The sequence below is a fragment of the Vigna unguiculata genome, chromosome 6 (genome assembly GCF_037176805.1).
Source record: "Vigna unguiculata cultivar grain cowpea cultivar isolate G323 ecotype 2 chromosome 6, ASM3717680v1, whole genome shotgun sequence".
NCBI classification, from domain to species: Eukaryota; Viridiplantae; Streptophyta; class Magnoliopsida; order Fabales; family Fabaceae; genus Vigna; species Vigna unguiculata.
In genome coordinates this window covers 37200696-37224694 of record NC_140797.1, presented here as the reverse complement: position 1 = coordinate 37224694, position 23999 = coordinate 37200696, and the positions used below count along the sequence as shown (strand labels likewise).

Genomic DNA, 23999 nt, shown 5'->3' with positions numbered 1-23999 from the left:
TGGTCTAACGGCAACCATATATTTTATGATGGTCTTATCTTCTAGAGATCAAGGATCAAGGATTTGTTTGCCTCGAATTATAAATGGGGTAATCATAAAGTTGCTGCTGTGGCAGCAAACAGATTTTTCCATAAATAGTAACCTACAACATATTCTTAGCATCATATCGAAGCATGATTATTAAACATTTTTTTTTGGAAACATCTCAGTTTTACGTGCTCATTAAGCAAGTACACTTAGACTCCAGGTATCGGGTACTGAGTAGTAAGAGCTTCAACTTTCCTCCGCAATTCTAAGACCTTCTGTCCCAAAGGAAATTCAGAAGATGACACAAACTTCAAAAACTCTTGGAGCTTTGTTCCTGAGACCAAACTTTTGGCTTCAAGACTTATTTGCACACCCTCGTGAATTAAATCTGCAATTAGTGCAAATTCTTTCTCACCAAGTCCTCTTGTTGTCATTGCAGGTGTCCCAATGCGAATGCCTCCCGGAACAAGGGCACTTTTATCACCTTTTATAGTAAGCACATGTCAGAAATAATGGGACATAAATATCACGGTGAACAAGAATAAAGGCCAAAGGTGCACGCAATACAAACAACACAACAATAAGATCTCACCAGGCACTGAATTTTTGTTGAGGGTTATTGAAGCCATATCAAGAATTTTCTCCACCCGAGCACCATCAAGACCCTGACGAACATGTTAATTAATATTAAACATAGCTAACGTAAAAAATGATCATATATCAACTCGGATATCATGCCTTTTTGCATTGAAACACAAGCGGAAGTAAGAGGGAAACGAAATATATTTTCTGTGACACATTAAAAAAAAGGAACAAGAAGCTTACAGAAGGCCTTAGATCAACAAGAACCAGATGATTGTCACTACCACCAGAAACCAGTTTATATCCATGCTCAATTAACCGCTGAGCAAGAGCTTTACAGTTAGCAACCACCTGCAAGATAGTATTATTATTTGTGTTCAGTGCCATGTGCCAAACTTTATATACTACGGCCGGTGCACTTTTTTGTTTTGTCCAAATAGATCTTTGCCCAGTTAAAATTCAGTGGAAATACAAGCCAATCGTGCCTAATGTAACATCTATCTTCATTTTGCATTTATTCCACAGGACGATGAGAATAATTCTAGTGATCAGATTGGGTGGCAAAGCAATATATTTTGTTTCTTATCAATACATAGTAGCAACCTTGGTCGATTCAAAATTAAGCACCAAAAGGCTGTTTAAAATGATCATGTACACACTCTTATGTCCAATGATGAAATGGGCAATCGATATACCTGATTCTGGTAATTTTTAAACTCTGGAGACTAGGCATACTTCAAGCAAACTGCTAGTCCTCCAATTGTGTGGTTATGAGGACCACCCTGGACAAATTTATCACTATCAAATCACAGAAGGAAGAAGGTATAGAGGACGCGTGCATCTTAACTCCATAGGAGCACAGGATCCATGCACCTCAATTAGAATAGTTACAATAAAACTATTAAGAGAATATTCCTAATTTACCTGTAGACCGGGAAAAACAGAATTGTTAATGGCAGGCTCCAGATCAACCCCATGCACAGGATCTTTCTTGAAGAATATCATACCACCTCTTGGACCCCTTAAAGACTAGAAGAAAATATCCAACAGACTATGTCACAGGTGTGAAAAGTATTTACTTAAGATTTTCAAGCAACATAGCATCCAGTTTGTACACAAACTGAATGCAGATTCTTCTCTTTTTCATTTTAAATGCAAAAGTGTGGCATAAAAATATCTCAAGCCAAACCTTGTGGGTGGTGGTGGTCACAATATCACAATAGTCAAAGGGATTAGCAAGTACAGATGCAGCGACAAGCCCACTTATATGAGCCATATCCATCATAAGAAAAGCACCTACTTCATCTGCAATCTTTCCATGCATAAAAGATGTGATTAGCTTCTTGCCTAAAAGAAAACCATATAAGCAATATGTAATTCCATATTACTGCATATATACAAAACATACTTTTCTCATGCGAGGGTAATCAATGTCCCGAGAATACGCACTAGCCCCTGCAACAATCAGCTTTGGCCGGAAGAGGATAGCAGTTTTCTCCAGCATATCATAATCAATTAGACCTATCGTGATGCCAACATGGGTTAAGAAATGAGTCATCTCACAAATTTGCAATAAGTTTAATGAGAAATCAAAAGCACCTGTTGATTCATCAAGTCGATAAGGCATAGATTCGAAATAAATTGACGTAGCAGATACACGTTTTTTAGGCGTCATGAATCCATGAGACAAATGTCCTCCATGAGGCAAGTCCAAACCCTGGTAACAAACCATTGCACATCAGAACAATTACAATAATGGGCTTGGAATTGGAATAGCCAAACAAGATGAAGGATAGGTCGAATAGTTTTTACCATAATTCGATCATGTGGTTTAAGAACTGCAGTATATACTGCAAAATTAGCTGGGGATCCAGATAATGGTTGAACATTAACACCCCATTTATTTCCATCTACATGAAATGCAGCCAGTGCCCTTTGTTGGCATAGGGTTTCGAGCTCGTCAATGTACTCATTCCCACCATAGTACCTTCCATGTAAAATGAGCTTTGATAAATTAAACAAAGTGCCCCACTTTCCATGAACAAAGTCTAGTTACAAAAACAAACATAAAAAAAAATATTTTCTTAAATCAAACAGATCCTTACCTTTTACCCGGCAATCCTTCTGAATACTTGTTTGTGAGGCATGAACCAACTGCTTCCATCACAGCTCTAGATGTAAAATTCTCAGAAGCAATAAGCTCAAGACTTTTAAATTGTCGGTCCTTCTCCTTGTCAATAATTGCATGAACCTCAGGATCGGCTTCAGTCAAACCGTAGTCCAGGAAGCTACTTCCATCACCTAATATTCGCAATTGCATGTGATTCAATGAACAAAATAAATCATTTAGTCATACATACAATTAATTACCAGTATACTGGAATCAAGCCAAAATACTAAACATCAAAACAGAGAAAATTAGATAGAAACAACTATTCCAAAGTCCAGAGCTATTTATTATTGTGAAAGAGATCTGCCAAACAGTTAAGTCTCAAATACATACATACATACATCACTTGATTACCAAAACAAAACTGAGGGCCATTTTTAACACCCTGCCAAATATCAAGGAAGAACAAAAATAGAGAATAAGATCAAACACTCACAAATAAAAAGAAAAGGAACCTATAGAGCATAGCAACACCCTTAGTCATTTCAAATAAAAAAGAAAATATCAGTCATTCAGACAAGACAATATTTCAAGAAGATGGTAGATTACAGTTACCTCCAATTTCAGGAACAGAGAAAGACAGAGATGACGGCTTCCCAGTGACTAAACTCCCTTCAACAGGAGAAGCTTTGCATGGCTTCATATTGCAGAACTTCACTTCAGCTACAAACCCATAGTTACTGCCATACTCCTTTGCAGGGAAATTCATCCCCTTGGTCCAAACAGATTGTTGCAGAGAACCCATCATTGTACAGGCATGCATCTTTTGCTTCAGAACTTACATGGGATAATAACACCTCCTTCCCTACATAGTGCGCAGTAAAATAGAAAAAAAAGAAAAAGGTCAGTTTAATACACAACATGCCACCAAAGTTACTGTAAAATAAGGATTGAGACGATACTTCAAAACACGCATGCAAATATATTTGATACAATAGTTTTGAATAGAGGATTGGTACCAGATAAAGCGGACACCAAAATCAATTATATGTTTAGGGAGAGAGTGAGAGGGATAATTGGCCCCTTAGTTCAGACTGGTTAGGGTTTTGATTGAAGAATTTTGGAAGATGAGTGAGCTTAACAGACAAACAAAAACACACCAAAACGACATTATGTTGAAAGGGGGAATAGATTAGCTTTAATTTATTTATGATTTAAGAATATTTTTATTCTCTTATAGCATAGATTGATTATTTTAAGATCTTTTACAAATTTTATTTGTATACAAAAGTTTCACAAAAGTCACATCCTTAATAATTAATTAATTAATTTATTTATTATATAAATGTGAATCCCTAACTGTTTGGCCAAAATGAATGTAAACTCAAAGTTTTGGCACACTTTAAAAATTAAACATGAGAAAACAACAATTTATGAACAAAATTGTAATAATAAATTGAATTAAAAAACATTATACCATCACAAAATTGGTTCAGATTACCCTAATCATTCAGTTCCACCTTTCCAGGTTTAGCCCCTGCAAGTGTTCTCAGAAGGTTGGTCAGGGTATCAAAGTTGGAGCTAGACACATACTCTGAAAGAACATAGAACTGTAAGAGCTCGAGCTTTTGGCCATCAGAAAGAGAGTTGAGGAAGCCTGGTTTAAGTTCGGAGAAGGAACTGTCATCAGGTGCAAGAATGGTTATGCCACCTGACTTAGTAGTGAGGAGTTGCGCATTGAATTGGTTGATCAATTGGGTGGTTTTCATGAGTCTGATTAGGATGTTGAATGACTTGGCCTGCCTCAGGATTCCAACAATGTCAACAGCTGCAGTGTCAGGAGTGGAATCACTTGGTGACTGTGGCGATGAGGGAACCAATGATAATTGGGCTAAAGTGGTAGTGGAATACAAAAATGAAACTAACGGTGCCAGTGAGAAAGACAAAACACGTATACTAATCAAAGTATCCTGTTTTCAAAAAAAATCCATAGGCGATAAGACACTTAAATTGTAAACAGCAATCAAAATGTTAGAACTAAAATAGAAAAGAAATGTAGGTCGCAACCAGGCCCTCCCATCATTGTGTTGATCAGGGAGAGCAGACATATTGACCTAAAGCATCAATTTCCGTGCACACAACCATGCTGCCTTCATCATTTTAATCCAGAGCATCGGCTTATTGTGCACGGCTTCACACCTTCAGATCGCAAAAACATTCACAAATTACCGAATGAATAAACATACACGCTAATATGCCAATACGCAACCCTAATAAATTGATAACCTCAAACTCAAATCAAAACCCTAGGAGAGAATAGTAGACGAAACGAGGCTAACCCTGCAGCTCAACGATGCTTTATCAATAGACGAGGATTACAGAGTGATGTGAGACGCTATTTACATAATGGAAGGGAACTATTTAGGGTTTACTTGCGCCGTTGCATTGGAGGTTTGTTTTTAATTCTTCTTTTTTTTTTTTTCGTTAAGCGAGTTATTAGATTTTTTAAGTTTTAAAAATTTGTTGGCAATCTACAATATTCGTTGAGTAAATAAATTTTTTTACTCCTTTCTTTGCTCGGTCAATTTTTAGGCATAATCAAATTAATACGAAATAAATTCCAAAATTTATTTACAAATCTGCAATATTGGTGCACATTTTTTTCTTTCTTTTCTGTTTTAATCTATAAATATATACATAAATAGATAATCATGACTGCAATATTTTAAAAAGTGGCAATATATAAATGTTTTATTAGGTCTACAACACATAATTTATTTTATAAACAACAGATTCTAACTTCAGTACTACTATCATCATAAGAAAAACACAAACACACATGGTAGTGTATATATTTCTTATACTTAATGTTATATGATAACAGATATGTATCTACTGAAGTCCATGTCTGTGTTTATATTGCAGGGCAAAATCATATATCTGCTGAGGGTGAGGGAGTGATGTAGCCACACTCTCTTTCTGCATGCACCTTTTGGCCCACGCCACAAGTTTTGGACACTCTTCTTCAATGCTTAGTTTCCCAAATGTCTCAACCGTGTAAAACCAGGTAGTGAAAGGAACAAGGGCCACATCCACATACCCAAACTCTTCACCACCAAAATATGCCTTGTCTCCAAGTTCATCTTCCAGGCTCTTCAAACATTCTATCAATTCTTTCTTCCACTCTTCTTGCTCTTTACCCTTCCCCGTCCATACCCTCTTCACACCATTGTATACCTGCATCAAACACATTCACACAATCCTTTATCCTCCTTATAATCAATTTATAAAAGTATGTGTATAACTTACATTTTTGTCGATGTAATCGCCCCAAAACCTGGCTTGGGATCGTTTGTAAGGGTCAGAGGGAAGCAGAGAAGGTTTGTGTTTCCATGCCTCATCAATGTACTGAACAATATTGAGTGACTCACTGATGGGTTTTGCATTATGAATCAAAACTGGTATCATTTTGTGAACTGGGTTCATCTCTGTAAGAAGAGAGCTTTTAGCTTCTAAGTCTTCTTGCTTGCATTCATACGAGATTCCCTTCTCTGCCAAAGCGATTTTCACTCTCATTCCATAAGAGCTTGGCCAGAAATCCAGCAGAACTACGTTGGAATCTTCCATTTTTGCCTTGAAAACGTGTGTGGTTTGGTTGGATTAGTTTCAATCCGAGACTGAGATTGTTCATATGGTTTAGTTGCTTCTGGGTTTGGGGTATTTATACACGTCCATTACTTGTTTGCCAAGAATGAAACATGGAAGTTTTACCAAAGGTGGTGTCTTTGTTCATTTTGGATTTGAGATCTATCTTTGTTATGCCTCCTGGTCGTTCAACTTGGTCTTTTGTTTTGACTTCTATTTCAGGGATATCGTTATCTGATAATTTTTCAATATTTAATCGTTTCATTTGTAGAATAAGAGCATACACGGTATATCTTTGGTGCTTTGCTGGAACCACTCAGAGTGTGGAAGGAATAAATTCAGATGAATTTCATATACTTTAAAAGAAATCAAATTTGACACGCTAATATAGATAGATATACACGGTGTATGAAATTGCATGTATTGACACAAATTTCTTCTTTATAAATGCTAACGACTATGTAGATAAAAGCATTTACTGCTACATCAGCTTTTTGGCAATGAAGACAACCTTTGTTGATTTTCATTCAATGTTAGCACTTCAAGAATCACAATGTTTTGTGTTGTGTAGTGACATTTTTTCTTGACAGCAGCACATTGCTAGCAATATACAAGTTTTTATATACAGCAGTTTTGCTTTTCAGCGTTTTCATATATAGTTATCTGGTTATATCATGTTTGTTTCAGGATATAATTTTACACTGTTAAAATAAGTCTTCTTCTTCGTATCATGATTCATGTGGTAAGAAATGCTTACAAAAAATGATTAAGAAATTATTTAAGATCTATAAGTATTACATTGTGTACCATTACAATAAACATTGAAAACTACAATCTATCTATTGTATGAATTATTCGAAGAAATACCCTCTTCTTCAATGACAATTGCCAAATTACTGTTAGAATTTATGGTCTCATGATTCCAACTATGTACTGGCTAAGTATGTAGGCATCAAATAGAATATTTGGTTTCTTGTATAGTGATTTTTGGGTTCCACTTTCTCGATGTAATTTCTTCATTTTCAAGAAACAAAGGCTAAAAGCTGAAGAACTGAGTAGCTCAAATTTGAGAGACGAAGTGTTCTGCCACAAGTCGGCGCAAAATCTTTCCTGTAGCAGTCTTGGGCAAAGCATCAGTGATGAAAACCTTTTTGGGGACTTTGAAGGATGCAAGATTCTTCTTGCTGTATCTTAGCAACTCTGCCTCGTCAATGTTTGATCCTTCTCTTGGGATCACAGCACAATATATCTGTTAAGTGCAAAAAGATGTGATCAGTACAATATAGTTAGCCACAAATTTCTGAAGTCTGTCATTTGTTTCTTTAAGTACAAACACACTCAGCTTTTGAGGTAAAACTCATAAATAAATCAGAAAAAGACATACCTCCTCCCCATATTTTGGATCAGGCACTCCGAAAGCAACTGCTTGAGCAATGTCCTGGTGTGAAAGAAGGACAGCATCAACTTCTATTGGTGATATCTTTTCACCTGAAAACACAAAAAACCTTCACCAGTTAACAAGCACATTCATTGAAGTTTTCTGAAAGTCAAACAGATGAGTTGGACATTGTTTCAAACAAAATAACTGCGAAAATGAATTTTAACAAATCAACGTTCTAAATATGAGTTGTTGGTAACATAATAATACCAAATAAAAAGCCTACTTCATCAAAACATCTTGTCAGGTGTGAAATATAGAGTCAGTTAACACGATGTCAACCCAGCTAAGTAAGTTGTTTAATGTTATCAAATATAATTAACCATGATTAGTTTGAACACGCTCAAATATTAAGAAGTTTCATGAATTGCGCGTGCCCACAAATTGGACAGCAAGAATGAAACTCACGTCACCAATGCTGAAGTCAACCTAATCTTTTAGAAACAAACACTTTCAAAGGCAGTTTCATAAAATTACACCTTCACAAAATCAATGGTTAAGCTGAATTCAACCTAATATTTTTCTTTAAAAAGAGTTGTGTACAGAATTTCAAAATCAAACAGAAATTATTTAATTGTCGTACCCATTCAAAGAAAATAGCAGGGCATTATTATTGTTTTTTTTATTGTTCTAAAGGTTTAAATTTAGATATAAACATATAATGAATATGTAATACAAGCTTTTATTAGATAAATTTGAGATAAAAAATTGATTTTGATTAAAAAACAATAAAATAACATCTATAAACGTATTTAAATAGTTCTTTTAAAAAATTAAAAATTCTTAAGCAAAATAATACTTTAATTTGTGAATCAAAATTAATTTGCTTTTAAGTAATGAATATAATATAATAAAGAAACTGTATATATGATAGAATGTGGATATACCTCCGCGGTTGATGAGTTCCTTGATCCGACCCACTAGGTGCAAATACCCATCAGAATCAAAGTATCCAATGTCACCGGTGTGAAACCAACCAAACTGAAACGCTGCCGTGTTAGCTTCCACGTTGTTTTTATAACCTTTCGTTACATTGGGTCCCCGAATGCAAACCTCTCCACTAACTCCAACGTCCTGGACCCGACCCGATTCGTCCAATATACCCATTTCTTGGCCTACGGGCTTCCCAACTGACCCGGCCTTGTGGGGTCCATCTTGGGGCAAAGGGTTCGAAGCCATGAGATGCGAGGCTTCGGTCATTGCATAAGCCTCCAAGACGGGGGCACTGAAAGCCTCCTCCAGTTTACCCATAATAGCCGGTGCAAGAGAAGCGCTGCAGCTTCGGATGAACCGGAGCCTCGGGTAAACCGGTTCGGGATTGTTAAAGTGGCGTTCCAGAATGATTTGGTGTATGGTAGGAACTGCGGTGTACCACGTGGCGTTGTACTTAATCATGTCCTTCCAGAATGCTGAAGCGGAAAACCTCCCTGCCGCCGGCAACGCCACCGCCGCGCCGGCGCCGAGAGAACTCAGCAGCCCGGCGATCAACCCGTGCACGTGGAACAGCGGAAGCACAATCACCGTCGAGTCAGACTCAGTGAGTCGATACACCGAGTCAATGTTCCTCACGGAAGAGAGCAAGTTGTGCTGAGTCAGCGGCACCCCCTTGGGACGGCTCGTGGTTCCGGAGGTGTGAAGGAAAAGCGCCACGTCAGCAGGATCGTTAACGAGTGACTCAACCGAGTCAAAAGATTGGCTCAACGAGAGACTCAGCTCGGCTTCTTCGTTTTCAGCTTGGGTCAGCGAAGCCGCGGCGTGAGCGATGTTGAGTTTCGAAGCCGCAGCTTGAGCCGGCGTGTTTCCTTCCAATGATGTTACTAGAAGCTTTGAATCTGAGTCGGATAAGTAAAACTCAAACTCCTCCTCCGTGTAAGCTGGGTTTAACGGCGCCGCTGTGGCTCGCGCTCGAATGACGGCTAGAAACATGATAACAAACTGAAATCGAAACAGAGAAAACAAAATGTTAAGACATTTCTACGTGTTCTTAAACAAGTTTATGTTGAGAATTTAGTAGTTAAGGATTATTATCCGAACCTCGACGGTGTTGGGGAACACGAGGGCGACAACGTCGCCCGGTTTGATGCCGGCAGCGACCAATCGAGCAGCGGCGGATTCTGTCAGGCGGTGGAGGCGGGAGTGGGTGAAGTCGTATTTCCCGGCGACGGAAATGGCTCGGCGGGAGGGGAATTTGTCAGCCACGTGGTGGAGCAAGCTGGTGAGTGTCATTGAAGTTTCAATTGTGTCTTTCATTTGTATCTGTTTCCCTTGACGATGATTATTGAAATGTGTGTTGTGTTGTGTAGTGATAGATTTGGGGGGATTTGTAAGTATATATAGAGGTGTAGATGGAAGGCGCGTTGGGTGGCATCTGGGGAAGAATGGAAGATATGAAAGAGAAGCGAAGTTGGGTACGTGGAAGGGAGTCAAATCTGACCACCACTCAGAAGTCATATTCTTGTAGGAATTATTTTCATACAGAACTTCTCACTAATAAAAACAAAAAATTAAATCAAGAAATAAAAGAAAAATAACTGAACAGTCAAATATAAACTATAATTTAATGATCAATTATTTATTTATTATTTAACATGTGTTATTCTTCCTTTGGTGAGTTATCAGATGATTTAACGTGGTTAAAATCCTTCCTTACTCAAGACACGCTTTTAAAACGTGGGTTTTAAGTTGTGCCAGGAAACATAAGGCGTCGTTGGACCGAGTGTACACCTATTTTTAGAGGAGTACTGGAGTTTCCTTCTTTTGACAAAATTATCACAATTTTGAAACATAAAACACAACTTAAATATATTTCAAAATAAAAACAAAATTAGGAATGAAATCAAATATATTCATGTGGATTAATATACCATGTAACCTCTTTACAAATATGAAGTGAAATTACCACAATTATAAGAAAGTATCAAAATCTTTAAAATGACTAATATGTCCGGCTTTTAGGTGAAAAGTCTAATATATTTTTTGATTCTGGAAATTGATAATAAATGTTTCTAGACTTACAAAGGCAACTCTCCCCAACATCTAAGGGTAGACATAAAATATTTCTAACTTAAACATCTCTTCAGTTTTTACTAGAACAATTACATTGATATTATTTTATCTTCTATTTTTAATAATTTAAGGTTAAATATGTGATTAAACTTATTAATTTGACCACAAGTTTCAATATCAACTCAACGATATTTTAAACCCATCTAATAAAAGAGTAAAAAAAAAAAATCTAACTTACACGTTTACACAGTTAGAGTTTTAAGTTAGACTAGTCCACGCGTCATAATTATTTTAATTTGTTTTCAACCATTTAAAACATATTTCAATTGAATAAAAATAAATTTTAACTAGTCTAAGATAAAGTCACTTTTTACACAGAAGAAATATTTGCTTTGATTGAGACACTTTTGACTTCACCTTAAAACATGTTATCTTAGATATGGTGAAACATTTTTTTACTGTTTTTAGTCAAAAGATCTTGTGGTTGGTCTTGGTAAGGGTTTTTTTCAACCTTTATGAAATTTATCTTTATTACTTTGTCTTAAGTTTAATCTTCTCAATGAAATATTTGTCATGGTTATATGAAAGATATTTTTGGTTAACTTTAGTCAAGACATTGTTAAAATATAAACAATAATTTCATAAAATTAATACCAAACAAATTTTGTTGTATTGTTATGAGTATTTTTGTGTACTTGTACATGTAATCGATACTTAATTAGTGAAATTATTTGCACGTGATTTGAGAGAATCGGATACAATCCATATTCAATCAACATGTAATAGTTATATTCAAGCCAAATTACATTTCAACATTTATTTCTTTGTTTTATTTTTTCCATTTTATATTTTATATAAGTTTTTGTCAAAGCAAACTAATCAATTTTGTTAGGCAATATGGTAGTAAAATTTATTGGCTATTGACTCTGACCTAAGTAATTTCACAGTTCTACTTATCACAAACTATTACACTAGTAACATACATTACAAAGTTTACACAGAATTTCTGAATATAATGCAGCATAACTTAAGATCAAACAAGTAAAATCTTAGGTAGTTTGTAAAATCTTAATACATAAACTCAGTACTAAAAAACCTTCTTTATATAGCATTGGGTTCAGTTTTTTTCCCGCGGTGGCATTCGAGTTCAAAATTTCGGTATTCACAAGGGCTCTCCTAAGCTCCACCTTTCAACGATCATCTCCTCTCCACTACGTTCCGAAAAAGAAATTCAGATCTGGATTCGCTATTATAGGTATCATTCTTTTTCTCTGTAATTGAATACTCTATCTGAGACCACGATTCGTCCTTATAGGTGTCATTCTTTTTCTCTGTAACTGAATACTCTCTATCTGAGACAACGATTGCCTTTAGAATTTCATTTCATGATAATGCTAATTTTTTTGAACTATACTTTTTCAATCGAAACTCTGAACGCGATTGTTTGAACGTTGCGGATCTGCTTTGTTTCGTGTGAGGTTGCAGATCGCATCCTGCACGATGTTACAATGGATGGGAGGATCCAGGCGGAAAGTTGCTACTGTGAGTTGGAGCTTTGTTGAAACGAGCTAATTGCATATTGCAATATATTTTCAATCGAATCTAGATATTATGTGTACTTAGGAAGAAACAAAATCTGTGTATCCTTTGAAGGATTACAGTATCCTATAGGACCACTGAATTTTAGCATTTGTAGATGTTTTTGGAAATCACAAGGTTTTCTGAATAGAAAATGAAAGTAAAAAATTCTAGTCATCGCCTCTGGCGCAAACAAAATTTGATTTTCATGTTATGCTAGCTGACGTAGTTGGCGTGGTAGTTGGCGTGACGAGCCATCCAAAACTGCAAATTGTTTACAAAAATATAATTGAATGATGTTAATTTTGCTTCTGATGTCCAAACATTCTATCTAATTGATGCATGATAATCACTGGCGCCGGGATGGGAGATTTTCAGTCAAGGAAGTCTACACAAAAGAGGTAAAAGTTTGATGTTATGTTAGTTACAAACCTATATGGAGGTTGGTTGGTTGAGGCAGGGAAGAGTGGTTCTGCTGAAATTGGGAGGTTATATATATTGTAGAATTGTAATGAACTCCTTATTTTCACCAGGCAAAAGCAATACTTTGAACAAAGAAAGCGTAAGCAACAAAATTTGCATATGATGGGATCAGATAACTGTTATGATAGTCCAGGAATAAGTGGACAAAGCCTCAAGGAACATCGGTCTCTGGACATTCTTAATTTGCTTAACTTGTCAACAAAAGCTCAGCAGTGCAATCCATTTTTTCCGGAGGGTTAGCATCAAATCTTCTTTCTGCATAACACTATTTCTTTAGAGACTTGAAAAGTGATCTCCTCTCTCTCTCGCTATATATATATATATATATATATATATATATATATATATATGACATTATTGGTAAAGTACTTTCTCAGTCTTGTCATGTTTGAATCATTCGGGTAGCCGAACTATTGCTAGCTAATGCAATTTGTTATGGAGGCTTAGAATTATTCACTCTTTTTTTTTTTGTTTCCCATGTTTGATGTTCCACTACTTAGCTAAAACAGAAATTGTTACACTGTATTAAAACTTGGCTTCTAATTCCTGACTTTTGGTGAGGTAGTCATTAGGCTAAAATATTTCATGTTCTGAAAAACTTCCTGAAGAACAACCACGTTGGCAGGGAAAAGGACAGCCAGCTAATACAGCTTTCTTTTTTTGGTTTGCTTTGTCCTGATGACTATGTGCTTCTTTTCTTGCTTATGTCTTGTTTAGTCAAATTATCAACTTTCCCCCACGCTAACTGTACAACAACGAAAGAGAGGGACGATGGAGACATCAATATTTCTACCCTGCCAGTCAATGTCTCAACAGATCAGCCAACAATGTTTACCAATATGGATACTACAGTAAATTCTTTCAGATTCGAAGAGGCAAGTACGTGATCTAGTACATTAGCCAACGCAAAAACCGTCAAGTCTGTTTGGTTCAATTTAAATGCAATTTGGAACTAAGATGTGAAATATATAATGAATGTATATGCAGGGGCACCTTTGTGCCGCCAGACTGAAACATCACCGAAGTGAGTGATACTTTTACATTGTTATTGAGCCTTCTTCTATATTGTTATATTGGTTAGTCTTAAAGAAATTGAATGGAACCAAGGGGTTCTTATGAGGTTGGAGAAGGACTCCATTGCCTACTTGTAAGCATTGTTTCACTTGTTTCGTCTTAACTTATTGCTCCACATAGTAATACATCAATGGCTGGCAAACATAAAAAAGGTGTCTGCAACGAAGCTAGAAGGAAATGTGAAAACATTACATTCGCTGGTTTTTTCTGAGTTCATTGTCTTTTTCTTTCCTTTCATGGGTATGCAGGAGTTGGATTGGCGTGGATCAAAAGCTTCTAATCCTTTTTGATAGGTTATATATTTTTTCATATATGGTTTATAGTCATGGTCATGGCATAGTTATGGTCATTGAGAGATTGTGGTTCTATATGGTTATATAACATTAGTCTTACACATATAAGACCTTAGACACCACTTTTACACCAAAACCTTAAGGCAATCGGCTCTGATACCACTGATAGGTTATATTTTTTCATATATGGTTTATAGTCATGGTCATGGCATAGTTATGGTCATTGAGAGATTGTGGTTCTATATGGTTATATAACATTAGTCTTACACATATAAGACCTTAGACACCACTTTTACACCAAAACCTTAAGGCAATGTTGTTATGGGTCTTTATTCTTATATGGTGTTTAACTTTGTCTTTTCTATCCAATGTGGGACTTTTTGACTCACACTTGGACTATTCCCAACACTTTTATTAATCGAGTTGGTTCAGTCTGGCTTCAAAATTTTCAGATTTCTAGATGAAACTAGTCAAAACAAATTTAAAGGCAAACAAAATGACAGAATTTGAAACTGAACCGAACTTTTTATTCATTTGCTTTCCTGTGTTTGTTTCACCATTTCCTTCTAGACTTTTCTCACTTCTCTCTAATTTTCCCTTCTCATTTTGAGAGTTGGACGAATATAGAAAAAAAAAATTACAAGAGGGATTCTTTCTAAATGTATTGGCTTGGTATTCTTAGGCTAACCTGCAACCACTACGCATTTGTTTCACATAACACCACTTATTTCTCAGCCTTCGAAAATTTGACACTTTTTTTTTTCACTTGACAGGAGTTCTTCCGATCACCACAATACTGCCTTCAATGGACCCCTGAATCAATGGAAGACAGTATCCGATCAATGTAAGTAGCATATTATAGATATTCAATGAACATGTTGGAAATGTGTTTCTTGCTTTAGTAAATTTTAGATTATTATATCTTAGCATATTTTGCTTTCGAAGCAATTACAGTGGAATTTATTGAACATTTATCTTTACATTCAAATTCAGCGCCTGCCTCCTCTCACCTATTGGTTTGTCCTTGTTCTCAGACTCGGAATTTTCTGTTATTGATTTGGTGTGTGATGATGAACCTAATGCCACTGCAGAAAAGTGTCCGACCTGCGAAGATCATGTTTCTTTTTCACTTGAAGGTACATATTGCTTTTCATTCATCTTGGTTCGCCTCCCGTTTCATATTTAGTTATTCGTAGGATCACTGTGACTATTGTTATATACTCGTCAACTAAAATGTAAGGATATATCCCTTTTAGTTGATTTAAAATATGTTCAGATAAAGTGAAACTTTTTTACATATAACAATTTTATGAAATTGTTTTTTACTCTGACATTTTCTTCGCATATATATATGTTAATTGAATCCTTCTAGGCCTGGGTAAAGTTGGGACAGAGACGCCAGTTCATTCGCCAGAGCAACGTGCTAGGTAATTAAATTGATCCTTTTTGCATTTTTTTTTTTTTTTTTGTTTCTTCTCTCCGTAAGAATAACCCTTTAACCTTAAACAATTTAGTTTTCCCACCGTGTGATTGGTGCAATTTTGCCACTTCAATGACTTTGTGGCTAAATATCTTCATTTAATTACAATGTCGAAAATTTCTTCAGTTCACATTATCACCAATCATCTCACACATCTATGAAAATTTTAGTTAAGCATATGTTTAACATTTGTCATTTTATACATGACCTGTTATTATTTAATATCCATCAAGACTTGTTAAATTGTTTACGAATAATGATGCCCGTTTTTTTATTGTTAAGTAAGTTTTTTCTTTAACAAATACTACAAAGGTAGATTCTATTGCTACCAGTCGCCTGTTTGTAACAAAAAGCAATGGTCCCATTGCTGTCTCAGAGAAGGATGGTGTTTGCTATCTGATAGCCGCCCTTTTGATTTTACCTGTATCCTATTTTTCAGCAGTGTTTAAAAATGCATAAAAAAAAAGTCTTATATTTCATGACAACAATAAGTGTTAACTATAGTTGGTGTTCTTCTTTCAAATTTCATATCTTACGCCACTTGTAAGTTTTAAATGTTTGGGGCTATCGTCCCTTCAGTTTCATGAAAGGTAGGCTTAATCATAAAATTATTTTAAATGAACAACATAACCTCACTTGTTCTTTTAAAAAAAATGATAGTATCATTCAAGAATTTCACTGGATGTCACAGATTGATTTTTTTGTGTGCGTGTTTTGGAATTTTTTATTTGCAGAATCCCATATAGTTATTCTCCATTGCAGAAGGATGGAAGTAAATCAAAATTGAAGAAACTTAACCATGTGCTGGATGACATTGAACTTGAAGTGGTGAAGCAAAAAATCATCTTTACACACCACACACTTGCATAATCAGCATCTTCTATAGCTATATTTTCCTTGTCAATCATTAATGATACCTGAACTGATATACATCTTCTATTTTTTGTTTTATTTTGAAAAATCAACGAGTTCTTGTTTTATTAAAGTGCTTTCATAATTATATCTCATTTTATTTTATTCCTCATCCATGGAATAAAAATTCAGTCTGCAATTGATGACCATTAATTGGCAGGATGCAATGACGTAATTGTATAACATTGTGTTCGTAAAGTTATTGAGCGCTGATTAGTCGAGCCATAAATTAGTCCACAATCTTCAGTGATAATATGATATTTATGCACAATATTGAGATTGCTGCTTTGGAAAAGTCAGATTAGTGTGTGTATGTATTGGGTTCTTGGAGAGAAACTTCGGAGAGTTCGGTAATAACCATGACCTAATGAGAGTTGACTTAATGAATCATCACTTAGTTGTTGTATTTTAATTTGAAACAATCATGATTAAGGCGATGGATCTGTCGGTTAAGCAGAGATGACTTAGTAATAACTGGGAACGATCATATGATTAAAGATATTAGGGAAAATTACACACTCTCTACCGCTTCACCCTTTTTCAAATTATATTCTCATTTTTTTTTCTATCTCTTAATCATCTCAATGAAAGCTGCCTATAGCTCTTGGATACAAGGCAGCAACCTTACGATGGCCCATGCCACTTATTTTACATAGTATCCCTTAAAATTTTTGAGGGGATTGTTAAGTTTTTACTGCTGTTTATGTTAATCTTTTATTATATTTTGCCTGTTTTAGTCTTTTGATTTGATCACAGCTGGACTTGGACGTATAATACTGTTCCCCTGATTGATAGACTTCCAATAATTTACATTATATTCTGCCTAATTTAATTCAAAATGAGTTATGTTGGGTAATTCTGATATTATACATTGTGACACACTACTTGTAGGATACAATGGTGCAAGATATCAAGGTCTCGCCTATTAGTTCTTCGGACTTCCCATTTAACAAATTAAGGCGAAGCTCAGCAATTGTTGGAAACGGCAATCATTTTTATGACATTGATAACAGAAATGGCTCTGCCGATAGGGAAGAATTCTTCTACAAGACTGAAAATAGTGTTGGAGACTTGTGGAATGGTAATCATACCTATTTTTTTTCTTTCTTATTTGTTATATCTAATTACTTTTCTTTCAATACTTTTGTTCTGTAACACTTTGCGAAAATGCATTTGAAATAACTTGAACGATTTCTTGTATACATAGTAACTATTTGTTATTCATCAAGATCTATGACATGTAGCAGTAACAGATGAAAAAAACATAAAACTGAAGAACTGTAAAATAAGAAAAGGAAAGAAAAAAAAAACGTGAAATGCATGTAACTTGTAAATTTCAGAAATGACCACATTATTTGAATTAGATAATTTATATTTAAGCACTGGAGATATTGACCATATCATTTACTTAATGGATTCCGTGAATCGCGAGTCAATGATTCAATTAAAACCTATCTATCTGGACCAACCACATTTGTCTAGATTTTATCCATACTTAATGTGGTAAATAATAGAGCTGGTCATTGGTTACATATTGAGGCTTTGCAGTAAATGACATGACTATCTCTTTTCGGTTATGAAAAACTGTTTCTCCGCCTTTTATGGAATATATCATGTTCAGTTTTCCTTGATGAGACCTTTGACAACGAGATGGGATATGATACCTCGTGTAAGAAGACTTTTCAAATGGGTTCTAAATCTCCTGAATTATTGAAAAGTGGAACCTATAAAATGGAGAACTATGCTTTTGAAGGCCTACTGCCGAAGAAATGGTATTTGCTATACTACAGAGGCTAGACCGCACCTTCCCTTGTTTCCCATAATGATATTTTTGACTTAAAGATGGTTGTATGTATGGCTATGCAGGTCTTCTTCAGCTGTAACGAAGAAACAGACGGATATGGGCGGTACAATTTGCTTCCTTAAGCTACCAAATATAACCTTACTTCAATGTTTTAAAGAATATTCTTAGAATGGAACACCAATGACACTGACAAGATAATTTAATTTATGCGGCTTTACCTATTTTAATTAATTCGCACCGAAAATTTAGAAATTACCTGGTCATTTTACACTTCATGAACGTATTTGGAAACTTATGTCCTATTTTCTCTAGAACGACAGTAGATACAATTGTTAGTTAAAATCAATTTGAGTACAAGTATGCATGTGTTATCACAATTAACGTTAATTTGTTAAACAGTAGTTTCTCAACCCTTTCCTACCAGCATGTTGTAAATGCTAAGCATCTTCTCTGGAGAGAAACTACATCTACTACAGGACTAACTATTTAGGTGATATGTAAATGTTTTTTCAAACACAGAGACCTCATGACTGGTTGTGTTGTACTTGAATTTAGTGTTGGGCACAAACTATTTGACACCTAGCGAAAGAGAGAAATCCAAGTATGATGGAAGATATATATTATAAAAAGAATGGAAAATGATGAAATGTTTCGAATCATTCTATCAATTTATTACTCATTTTCTTATTTGAATTCCGCACTTGTTTTTAACTGCTTATATTGGTCAAATTTTCGTCTGTTAGATGGATAGTCAATGAGATCCACTTATTCATAGATCTGATGTCATCTAATGAGCATCTAGCATGTATGAGATTATGTTGATTGGTTTGAGTCAAAAACATATATGACATAAATAACGATTTATATATCACTCCAATGTGGTGTTTTTACTCTTTTATGCTTTTTCTTTATCTTCAGAACCACGGTCTTCATTTTCTAAAGACGAATTAGAGGAAGATTTTGACTTTTATGTTGCTAGCAGGTCAAGGTATGAACATTATTCTTAGAAGGTCCGTAATGACATGAGCATTTTCTTATGTTTTTCTGCTGTCGTTAATGTTATAGATTAGATGGGAACTTCAATGCTCAAAATTTCATTCCAGAAGATGTAAGGGATAATTCGAGCTTGCTGAGGTAAAACCAGAATAATCTTGTGTTTCATGATCATTTTTTTTTCTGTTCCTTTATATTGCCACCTTGTCTGACTATCTGTGTACCTTCTGTCAGCGAAGAGTCAAGCTCATGCGCTGCCGGTAATATAAGTCTCTCTCTCCGTCTCTTTTGACTCCCAAGAGGGGTTATGCATATGATTAGTAGATCTATTTGATACATGAGACATAGGCGCTATTCCTAATTGGAATGTCTTCATTTTTGTGTCAGTGAGGGGTGAGTCCACCGCGCATTCACCAGCAATAATATTGACAGGAGAGAACAGAAGAAAGCATAGAAATGCTTTTGCAAGCCCTAGAAAACATAGAAATGCTTTTTCTAGCTCTAGAAATAGGTCCAGTACCAAGGACGAAAAGTACAGAAGTATGCCAAACTCATCAAAGCGAGTACCATCTCATTTTTCAAACTCTATTCTCCAGGAAGAGTTGGGGTCACGTAACAGTTGGCACTTTGAGGAAAGAAATCCTTCACTTGATAAAAGTTCTGTTGCCGCCTCATTCTGTCTAGATTTAGAGACAGATTTTGCAGTCTTCGGATCCAAGAATAGAATTGAAGATCCTTTTAGCGTCTTTAATACCCTCGAATTAAGTGACAAGGCCAGTCCTTCCTTCAGTGGATTTAATAAAACTGCACCTCGTCCAGATTCACCTCCTTGCAGTTTTACCTCTCAAAAGTTGGCATTTGACTGTTCAGCCGCATTCCCTAACGTTGATTCCTGGCCAACAAGCCCAAGTTTATCTCCAGATTTTCATTTCAAAGGAAAATCTGAGGATGCTGGAGGTTTTCATTGTGCGACTTCATCTACTGATATGTCAGGTCAGGGAAGTGTTAGCAAAAGCGAGAAACAAGTGAAACTGCAAAAAGACAGACGCAAAAATTTTGATCAAGAAAATGTTTTCATGGGAGATAATGAATTGCTCTCTGAAAAGAAACTAGCAGAAGATGCCCCATCTTTCAAGAATCATGAGCAAGAATGTGAAGGAACAGAGGACACAAATCCAAAAGCATCAGCAACTGAGTGTCTTGTAACAGCTGACTCTTCGGGTCATGTGGAGGAGATATCATCATTACTGAAGAAACCTGACAAAGAAGAAAGCCAAGTAGATAAAAGAAAGTATGTCTATTCTTAATTCTACATATATATCTTTTTTCTTGCATTGGAGGCAGGGTCAACACTGTCATAATACTTCTTATGAGATATATACTGAGGGGACTGAAATTTTCACCAGGAGCAATTGCGAAGCTGAAACTCCTCTTAGATGTAAAACTTCAAACGAAGGTATGTGATTAATTTTCTTTATCCATCTAATTTCTTGCTTTTGAAATGAATTCAGTTCACATCTACTTGTGAGGCTATCATGCTTTGAATTTTTAAAAACTCCAAAAATTAAATGGATTTGGATTTTTTTTTTCAATTTAATTTAGATCCATATCTATTTATTTTGAATAAAATTGATATTAAAATCGAATCTATCATTTTTAAGAAATTAATTTTAGTTTATTTGAATTAAGTTAATTTTTATATTTTCAACTAAATCATTGGGATATTTTTCAAGATTAATAGTTAATTTAAATATATATATATATATATATATATATATATATATATATATATAGTGATTAATAATGGTTCAAAAAGAGAATAAAATCATTTAATATTTGTAATTGAAACTTTTATTATTTTTCATTTATGCGTAGTTTTCCTTTTATAACTATTTTTTTCTTATAGTTTAATATAAGTATTATTTGTCTCTCTATATTTAGTATAATATAATGATTATTTTTGATGAATTTTTATTTTCTTTAATAATAATCTTCTTTAGGTTAATATTACATAATAACCATATTCTTTATCCTTTTTATGTTTAATAACCTATTTAAGTTTATTGATTTGTTTGTAGGTATGCTCATAAATCAAACTACAAAATAAGACTGCGAAGTTATGCCAGACTTTTAAACATTTAAATAAGCCATATTCAGATATAAAATAAATTTATAATTTGTAAATAGGTTAATAATATCTTAATTGAAGTTGTGATAATGATATTTTTAAGTGGAGACCAAACAAATAAAGTCTCGACTGAGGCGTAATTGATAACTTCTAAATCTAGGTTGTGTTGAATGATATTTTAGTCAATCTTGAATTAAAAATGATTTAGACGAAGTAGAATCAATAATATCCCATTCAAGACCGACTCAGCAATGTCCTTCCGTTCGAATTGGAAGAAACATTTTACAAATAGAATAAAAAATCTGTAATTCCGAATTAAAAAATAAAATATATATCTTCACCAAAAAATTTCTTCATAACAACATTTAATTTTATTTACTGTAAAAAAAATCTCCAAATCCAATTAAATAAAATATATGAATTTAAATATGAAACGAATTTATTAAAGTGGATAAGTATAACAATGGATGTAATTTAAATATTTGAATTTTTTTGCACACCTTCCCTTATGTGATGCAAATGCTACATTTGTTTCTTTTTACAGATATGCAACTATGGTTGCCCGAAGAAAGAAAGAAGAGTGAAAAACATAATGATGATAAAATTAGCATGTCAGGGCAGGTGATGTTTGAAAGCTTCATCTTTCAGCTTCTGCATGTTCAGAAGGTATTGAAGTAGGCACCTCCCTGAAGCAGTAACGCTTTCGTTGAACATAGCAGTACCAATAAAATTTCTCTGTAGATGCCTCGTGAACAAAGGAACGTTAAATCATCTTTTTTTTCTCTCAGCGACCATTCCTAATACGGATAATTTTCTCGGCCAAGTTACTGAAATCGTTCTTTTCTTCACACATATTAATGTAAAGGTTTAAATATCTTTTTCATCTTCAGTGTTTGTTATGAATGGTCTTTATTTTTATCAAATGTTTAAAATGATCATCATTTTCACTATTCGTGTTTAATTTAATTCTTTTCTGTGACGTCATTTAAATCAGTAATGGAGCCTGTACATATGACACTGTTTGTATTACATTATATTGGGGTATATTACGTGTACTATACAGATGTAATAATTAAATATTTGGGGATAAATAGGTGAACTAGGGTTTATCGTTGAACCACCAACATTGCACGAATTGCTACAACACTGTTGTCTCCAACGATTATATTCAAAGGTAAAGAAAGAAGATTGGATCGTGACATGGGATTGCAGGAAGAAGAAGATTGCAACAACACAAATCGTGGAAATGGAGGAAGAAGATTACAGCAACCGACCAACTGCCCAACAATTCATTCTCAAAACCCTAGCTTACACCTATTTATATTTAATTACTACACTGTACAGTACACATAAGACACCTCAGTACAGTGCTCCGTAACTGATTTAAACGACGTCACAAAAAATGACTAAATTAAACACGAATTGCGAAAATGAGGACCATCTAAAACATTTGGTAAAGATGAGGACCATCCACAACAAACACTACGAAAATGATGATGTAAAAAGTATTTAAGTCTAATATAAACTATATTCCTAAAAGTAATTTAAGTATTCATCTCAACTATATTTAATACTTAAAATTAGTTTCATCGCATTTTTAAATATACGTGTCAGTCGTAAAAAAAATGCTAAAAAAGCTCTTTGATAATTTGGAAAAGAGAGATTTAGGGAGAAATTTAAGTTAGCTATAGAATATTTCATTGGTTTGTTTAAGAGAATTGAAAAGGAAAAGGATGTCAAATTTACTCAGTCTCTCCATCTTACGTTCTCTTAGAAAGGCATTTAAGGTGTTACTTTTAAAAAAGATAAAAACTGAAAAAAAAAATTGTTATAGAATGGAACAGTAAAAAACATTTTCATTGATGTATTTTTTTTACGTAATTTAATTTTTATCGATGCAAAAATAAATGAAGAGAAAATTTTCTATTTTTTCTTTTTTAGTTGTATCCCTCTAAACATATTTTAATAATAAAAGATTTAAAGTATAAATATAATTTTAATATATGAAGTTCTGAAATCATGTGATTTTTTTTTTTAATTTTGACTTTGATCTGATTAAAGATTAGGAAATGTAGAATTGTTTCTAGTAAGAAGTTTCATGAAATCAATCGATTAAAGATTTAAACAAAATAAGTTTTTATTTTGTCCTTATTACGTGTTTTAGGTCTGGAGCTGCATGTGAACTATAGGATATTGCATGTGACTTAAGGTTACTCTTATTGAACCTTTGTTGCTCTATGATCATGATGTCATGTTTTGATCTAAAAGTGGGATTTGATTTGGTTGTTTAGGTGATATGTGGATATAAACTCTAGATAGCAACAATATGAGAAAGGGTGTTTGTATTGTGTGAGGAAAGCTAATTCTAGCTACTAAAATAAGATTGTATCTCATAATTGATTCTGAATTGCATTTAGGAATTGTGGTTGTATGCTTAATTAGTATG

General features: G+C 34.4%; 6 protein-coding genes and 1 non-coding gene across 7 annotated transcripts; 1 reads left to right on the top strand and 6 right to left on the bottom strand.

Annotated features, from left to right (window-relative positions):
* Positions 1-84: 84 nt before the first annotated feature.
* Positions 85-910, bottom strand: LOC146885851 (serine hydroxymethyltransferase 3, chloroplastic-like). Its single transcript, XM_085675224.1, has 3 exons — positions 853-910; positions 620-692; positions 85-511 (listed from the first exon to the last, which is right to left on the bottom strand). The coding sequence occupies exons 2-3, from the start codon at positions 654-656 to the stop codon at positions 237-239; spliced, it is 312 nt and encodes a 103-aa protein (XP_085531350.1). The 5' UTR covers positions 657-692; positions 853-910; the 3' UTR covers positions 85-236.
* LOC146885850 (serine hydroxymethyltransferase 3, chloroplastic-like) lies at positions 85-3542 on the bottom strand. The gene is made up of 11 exons (XM_085675225.1): positions 3335-3542; positions 2715-2910; positions 2422-2596; positions 2209-2326; positions 2018-2130; positions 1799-1921; positions 1534-1638; positions 1305-1391; positions 853-960; positions 620-692; positions 85-511 (listed from the first exon to the last, which is right to left on the bottom strand). Exons 1-8 carry the CDS (start codon positions 3540-3542, stop codon positions 1335-1337), a joined length of 1095 nt encoding a protein of 364 aa, XP_085531351.1. The 3' UTR covers positions 85-511; positions 620-692; positions 853-960; positions 1305-1334.
* A 679-nt stretch (positions 3543-4221) lies between these two features.
* Positions 4222-4864, bottom strand: LOC146885849 (fasciclin-like arabinogalactan protein 12). Its single transcript, XM_085675117.1, has 2 exons — positions 4826-4864; positions 4222-4689 (listed from the first exon to the last, which is right to left on the bottom strand). The coding sequence occupies exons 1-2, from the start codon at positions 4862-4864 to the stop codon at positions 4222-4224; spliced, it is 507 nt and encodes a 168-aa protein (XP_085531243.1).
* Positions 4771-4877, bottom strand: LOC146885848 (small nucleolar RNA snoR100). Its single transcript, XR_014996026.1, has one exon. It is a non-coding gene; the product is annotated as a small nucleolar RNA snoR100 (small nucleolar RNA).
* Positions 4878-5431: 554 nt separating this feature from the next.
* On the bottom strand, positions 5432-6942 carry LOC114187846 (putative glutathione S-transferase parA). Its single transcript, XM_028076227.2, has 2 exons — positions 6029-6942; positions 5432-5956 (listed from the first exon to the last, which is right to left on the bottom strand). Exons 1-2 carry the CDS (start codon positions 6344-6346, stop codon positions 5612-5614), a joined length of 663 nt encoding a protein of 220 aa, XP_027932028.2. The 5' UTR covers positions 6347-6942; the 3' UTR covers positions 5432-5611.
* A 175-nt stretch (positions 6943-7117) lies between these two features.
* LOC114187845 (oxalate--CoA ligase-like) lies at positions 7118-10114 on the bottom strand. Its single transcript, XM_028076226.2, has 4 exons — positions 9837-10114; positions 8690-9737; positions 7749-7852; positions 7118-7613 (listed from the first exon to the last, which is right to left on the bottom strand). Exons 1-4 carry the CDS (start codon positions 10050-10052, stop codon positions 7425-7427), a joined length of 1557 nt encoding a protein of 518 aa, XP_027932027.1. The 5' UTR covers positions 10053-10114; the 3' UTR covers positions 7118-7424.
* Positions 10115-11934: 1820 nt separating this feature from the next.
* Positions 11935-22440, top strand: LOC114187693 (uncharacterized). Its single transcript, XM_085675116.1, has 17 exons — positions 11935-12787; positions 12920-13104; positions 13587-13748; positions 13857-13893; positions 15010-15080; positions 15271-15372; positions 15609-15663; positions 16451-16544; positions 17520-17709; positions 18250-18400; positions 18495-18535; positions 19351-19420; positions 19498-19566; positions 19660-19685; positions 19813-20716; positions 20832-20881; positions 22098-22440. The coding sequence occupies exons 1-17, from the start codon at positions 12729-12731 to the stop codon at positions 22229-22231; spliced, it is 2400 nt and encodes a 799-aa protein (XP_085531242.1). The 5' UTR covers positions 11935-12728; the 3' UTR covers positions 22232-22440.
* The last annotated feature ends 1559 nt before the right edge of the window (positions 22441-23999 follow it).

Coding starts and splice junctions, on each gene's coding strand:
- LOC146885851 (XM_085675224.1), bottom strand. CDS start 656: ATGGCTTCAATAACCCTCAACAAAAATTCAGTGCCTG. Junction 512..619: donor CAACAAAAATTCAGTGCCTG/GTGAGATCTTAT, acceptor TTACTATAAAAG/GTGATAAAAGTGCCCTTGTT.
- LOC146885850 (XM_085675225.1), bottom strand. CDS start 3,542: ATGCATGCCTGTACAATGATGGGTTCTCTGCAACAATCTGTTTGGACC. Junction 2,597..2,714: donor GAAGGATTGCCGGGTAAAAG/GTAAGGATCTGT, acceptor TTTACATGGAAG/GTACTATGGTGGGAATGAGT. Junction 1,639..1,798: donor TGACCACCACCACCCACAAG/GTTTGGCTTGAG, acceptor ATTTTCTTCTAG/TCTTTAAGGGGTCCAAGAGG.
- LOC146885849 (XM_085675117.1), bottom strand. CDS start 4,864: ATGGTTGTGTGCACGGAAATTGATGCTTTAGGTCAATAT. Junction 4,690..4,825: donor TTGATGCTTTAGGTCAATAT/GTCTGCTCTCCC, acceptor TTTTGAAAACAG/GATACTTTGATTAGTATACG.
- LOC114187846 (XM_028076227.2), bottom strand. CDS start 6,346: ATGGAAGATTCCAACGTAGTTCTGCTGGATTTCTGGCCAAGCTCTTAT. Junction 5,957..6,028: donor GCGATTACATCGACAAAAAT/GTAAGTTATACA, acceptor TGTTTGATGCAG/GTATACAATGGTGTGAAGAG.
- LOC114187845 (XM_028076226.2), bottom strand. CDS start 10,052: ATGAAAGACACAATTGAAACTTCAATGACACTCACCAGCTTGCTCCAC. Junction 9,738..9,836: donor TGTTCCCCAACACCGTCGAG/GTTCGGATAATA, acceptor TTTCGATTTCAG/TTTGTTATCATGTTTCTAGC. Junction 7,853..8,689: donor GGAACTCATCAACCGCGGAG/GTATATCCACAT, acceptor TTGTGTTTTCAG/GTGAAAAGATATCACCAATA.
- LOC114187693 (XM_085675116.1), top strand. CDS start 12,729: ATGATAATCACTGGCGCCGGGATGGGAGATTTTCAGTCAAGGAAGTCT. Junction 13,105..13,586: donor CAATCCATTTTTTCCGGAGG/GTTAGCATCAAA, acceptor TGTCTTGTTTAG/TCAAATTATCAACTTTCCCC. Junction 20,717..20,831: donor AGCCAAGTAGATAAAAGAAA/GTATGTCTATTC, acceptor AATTTTCACCAG/GAGCAATTGCGAAGCTGAAA.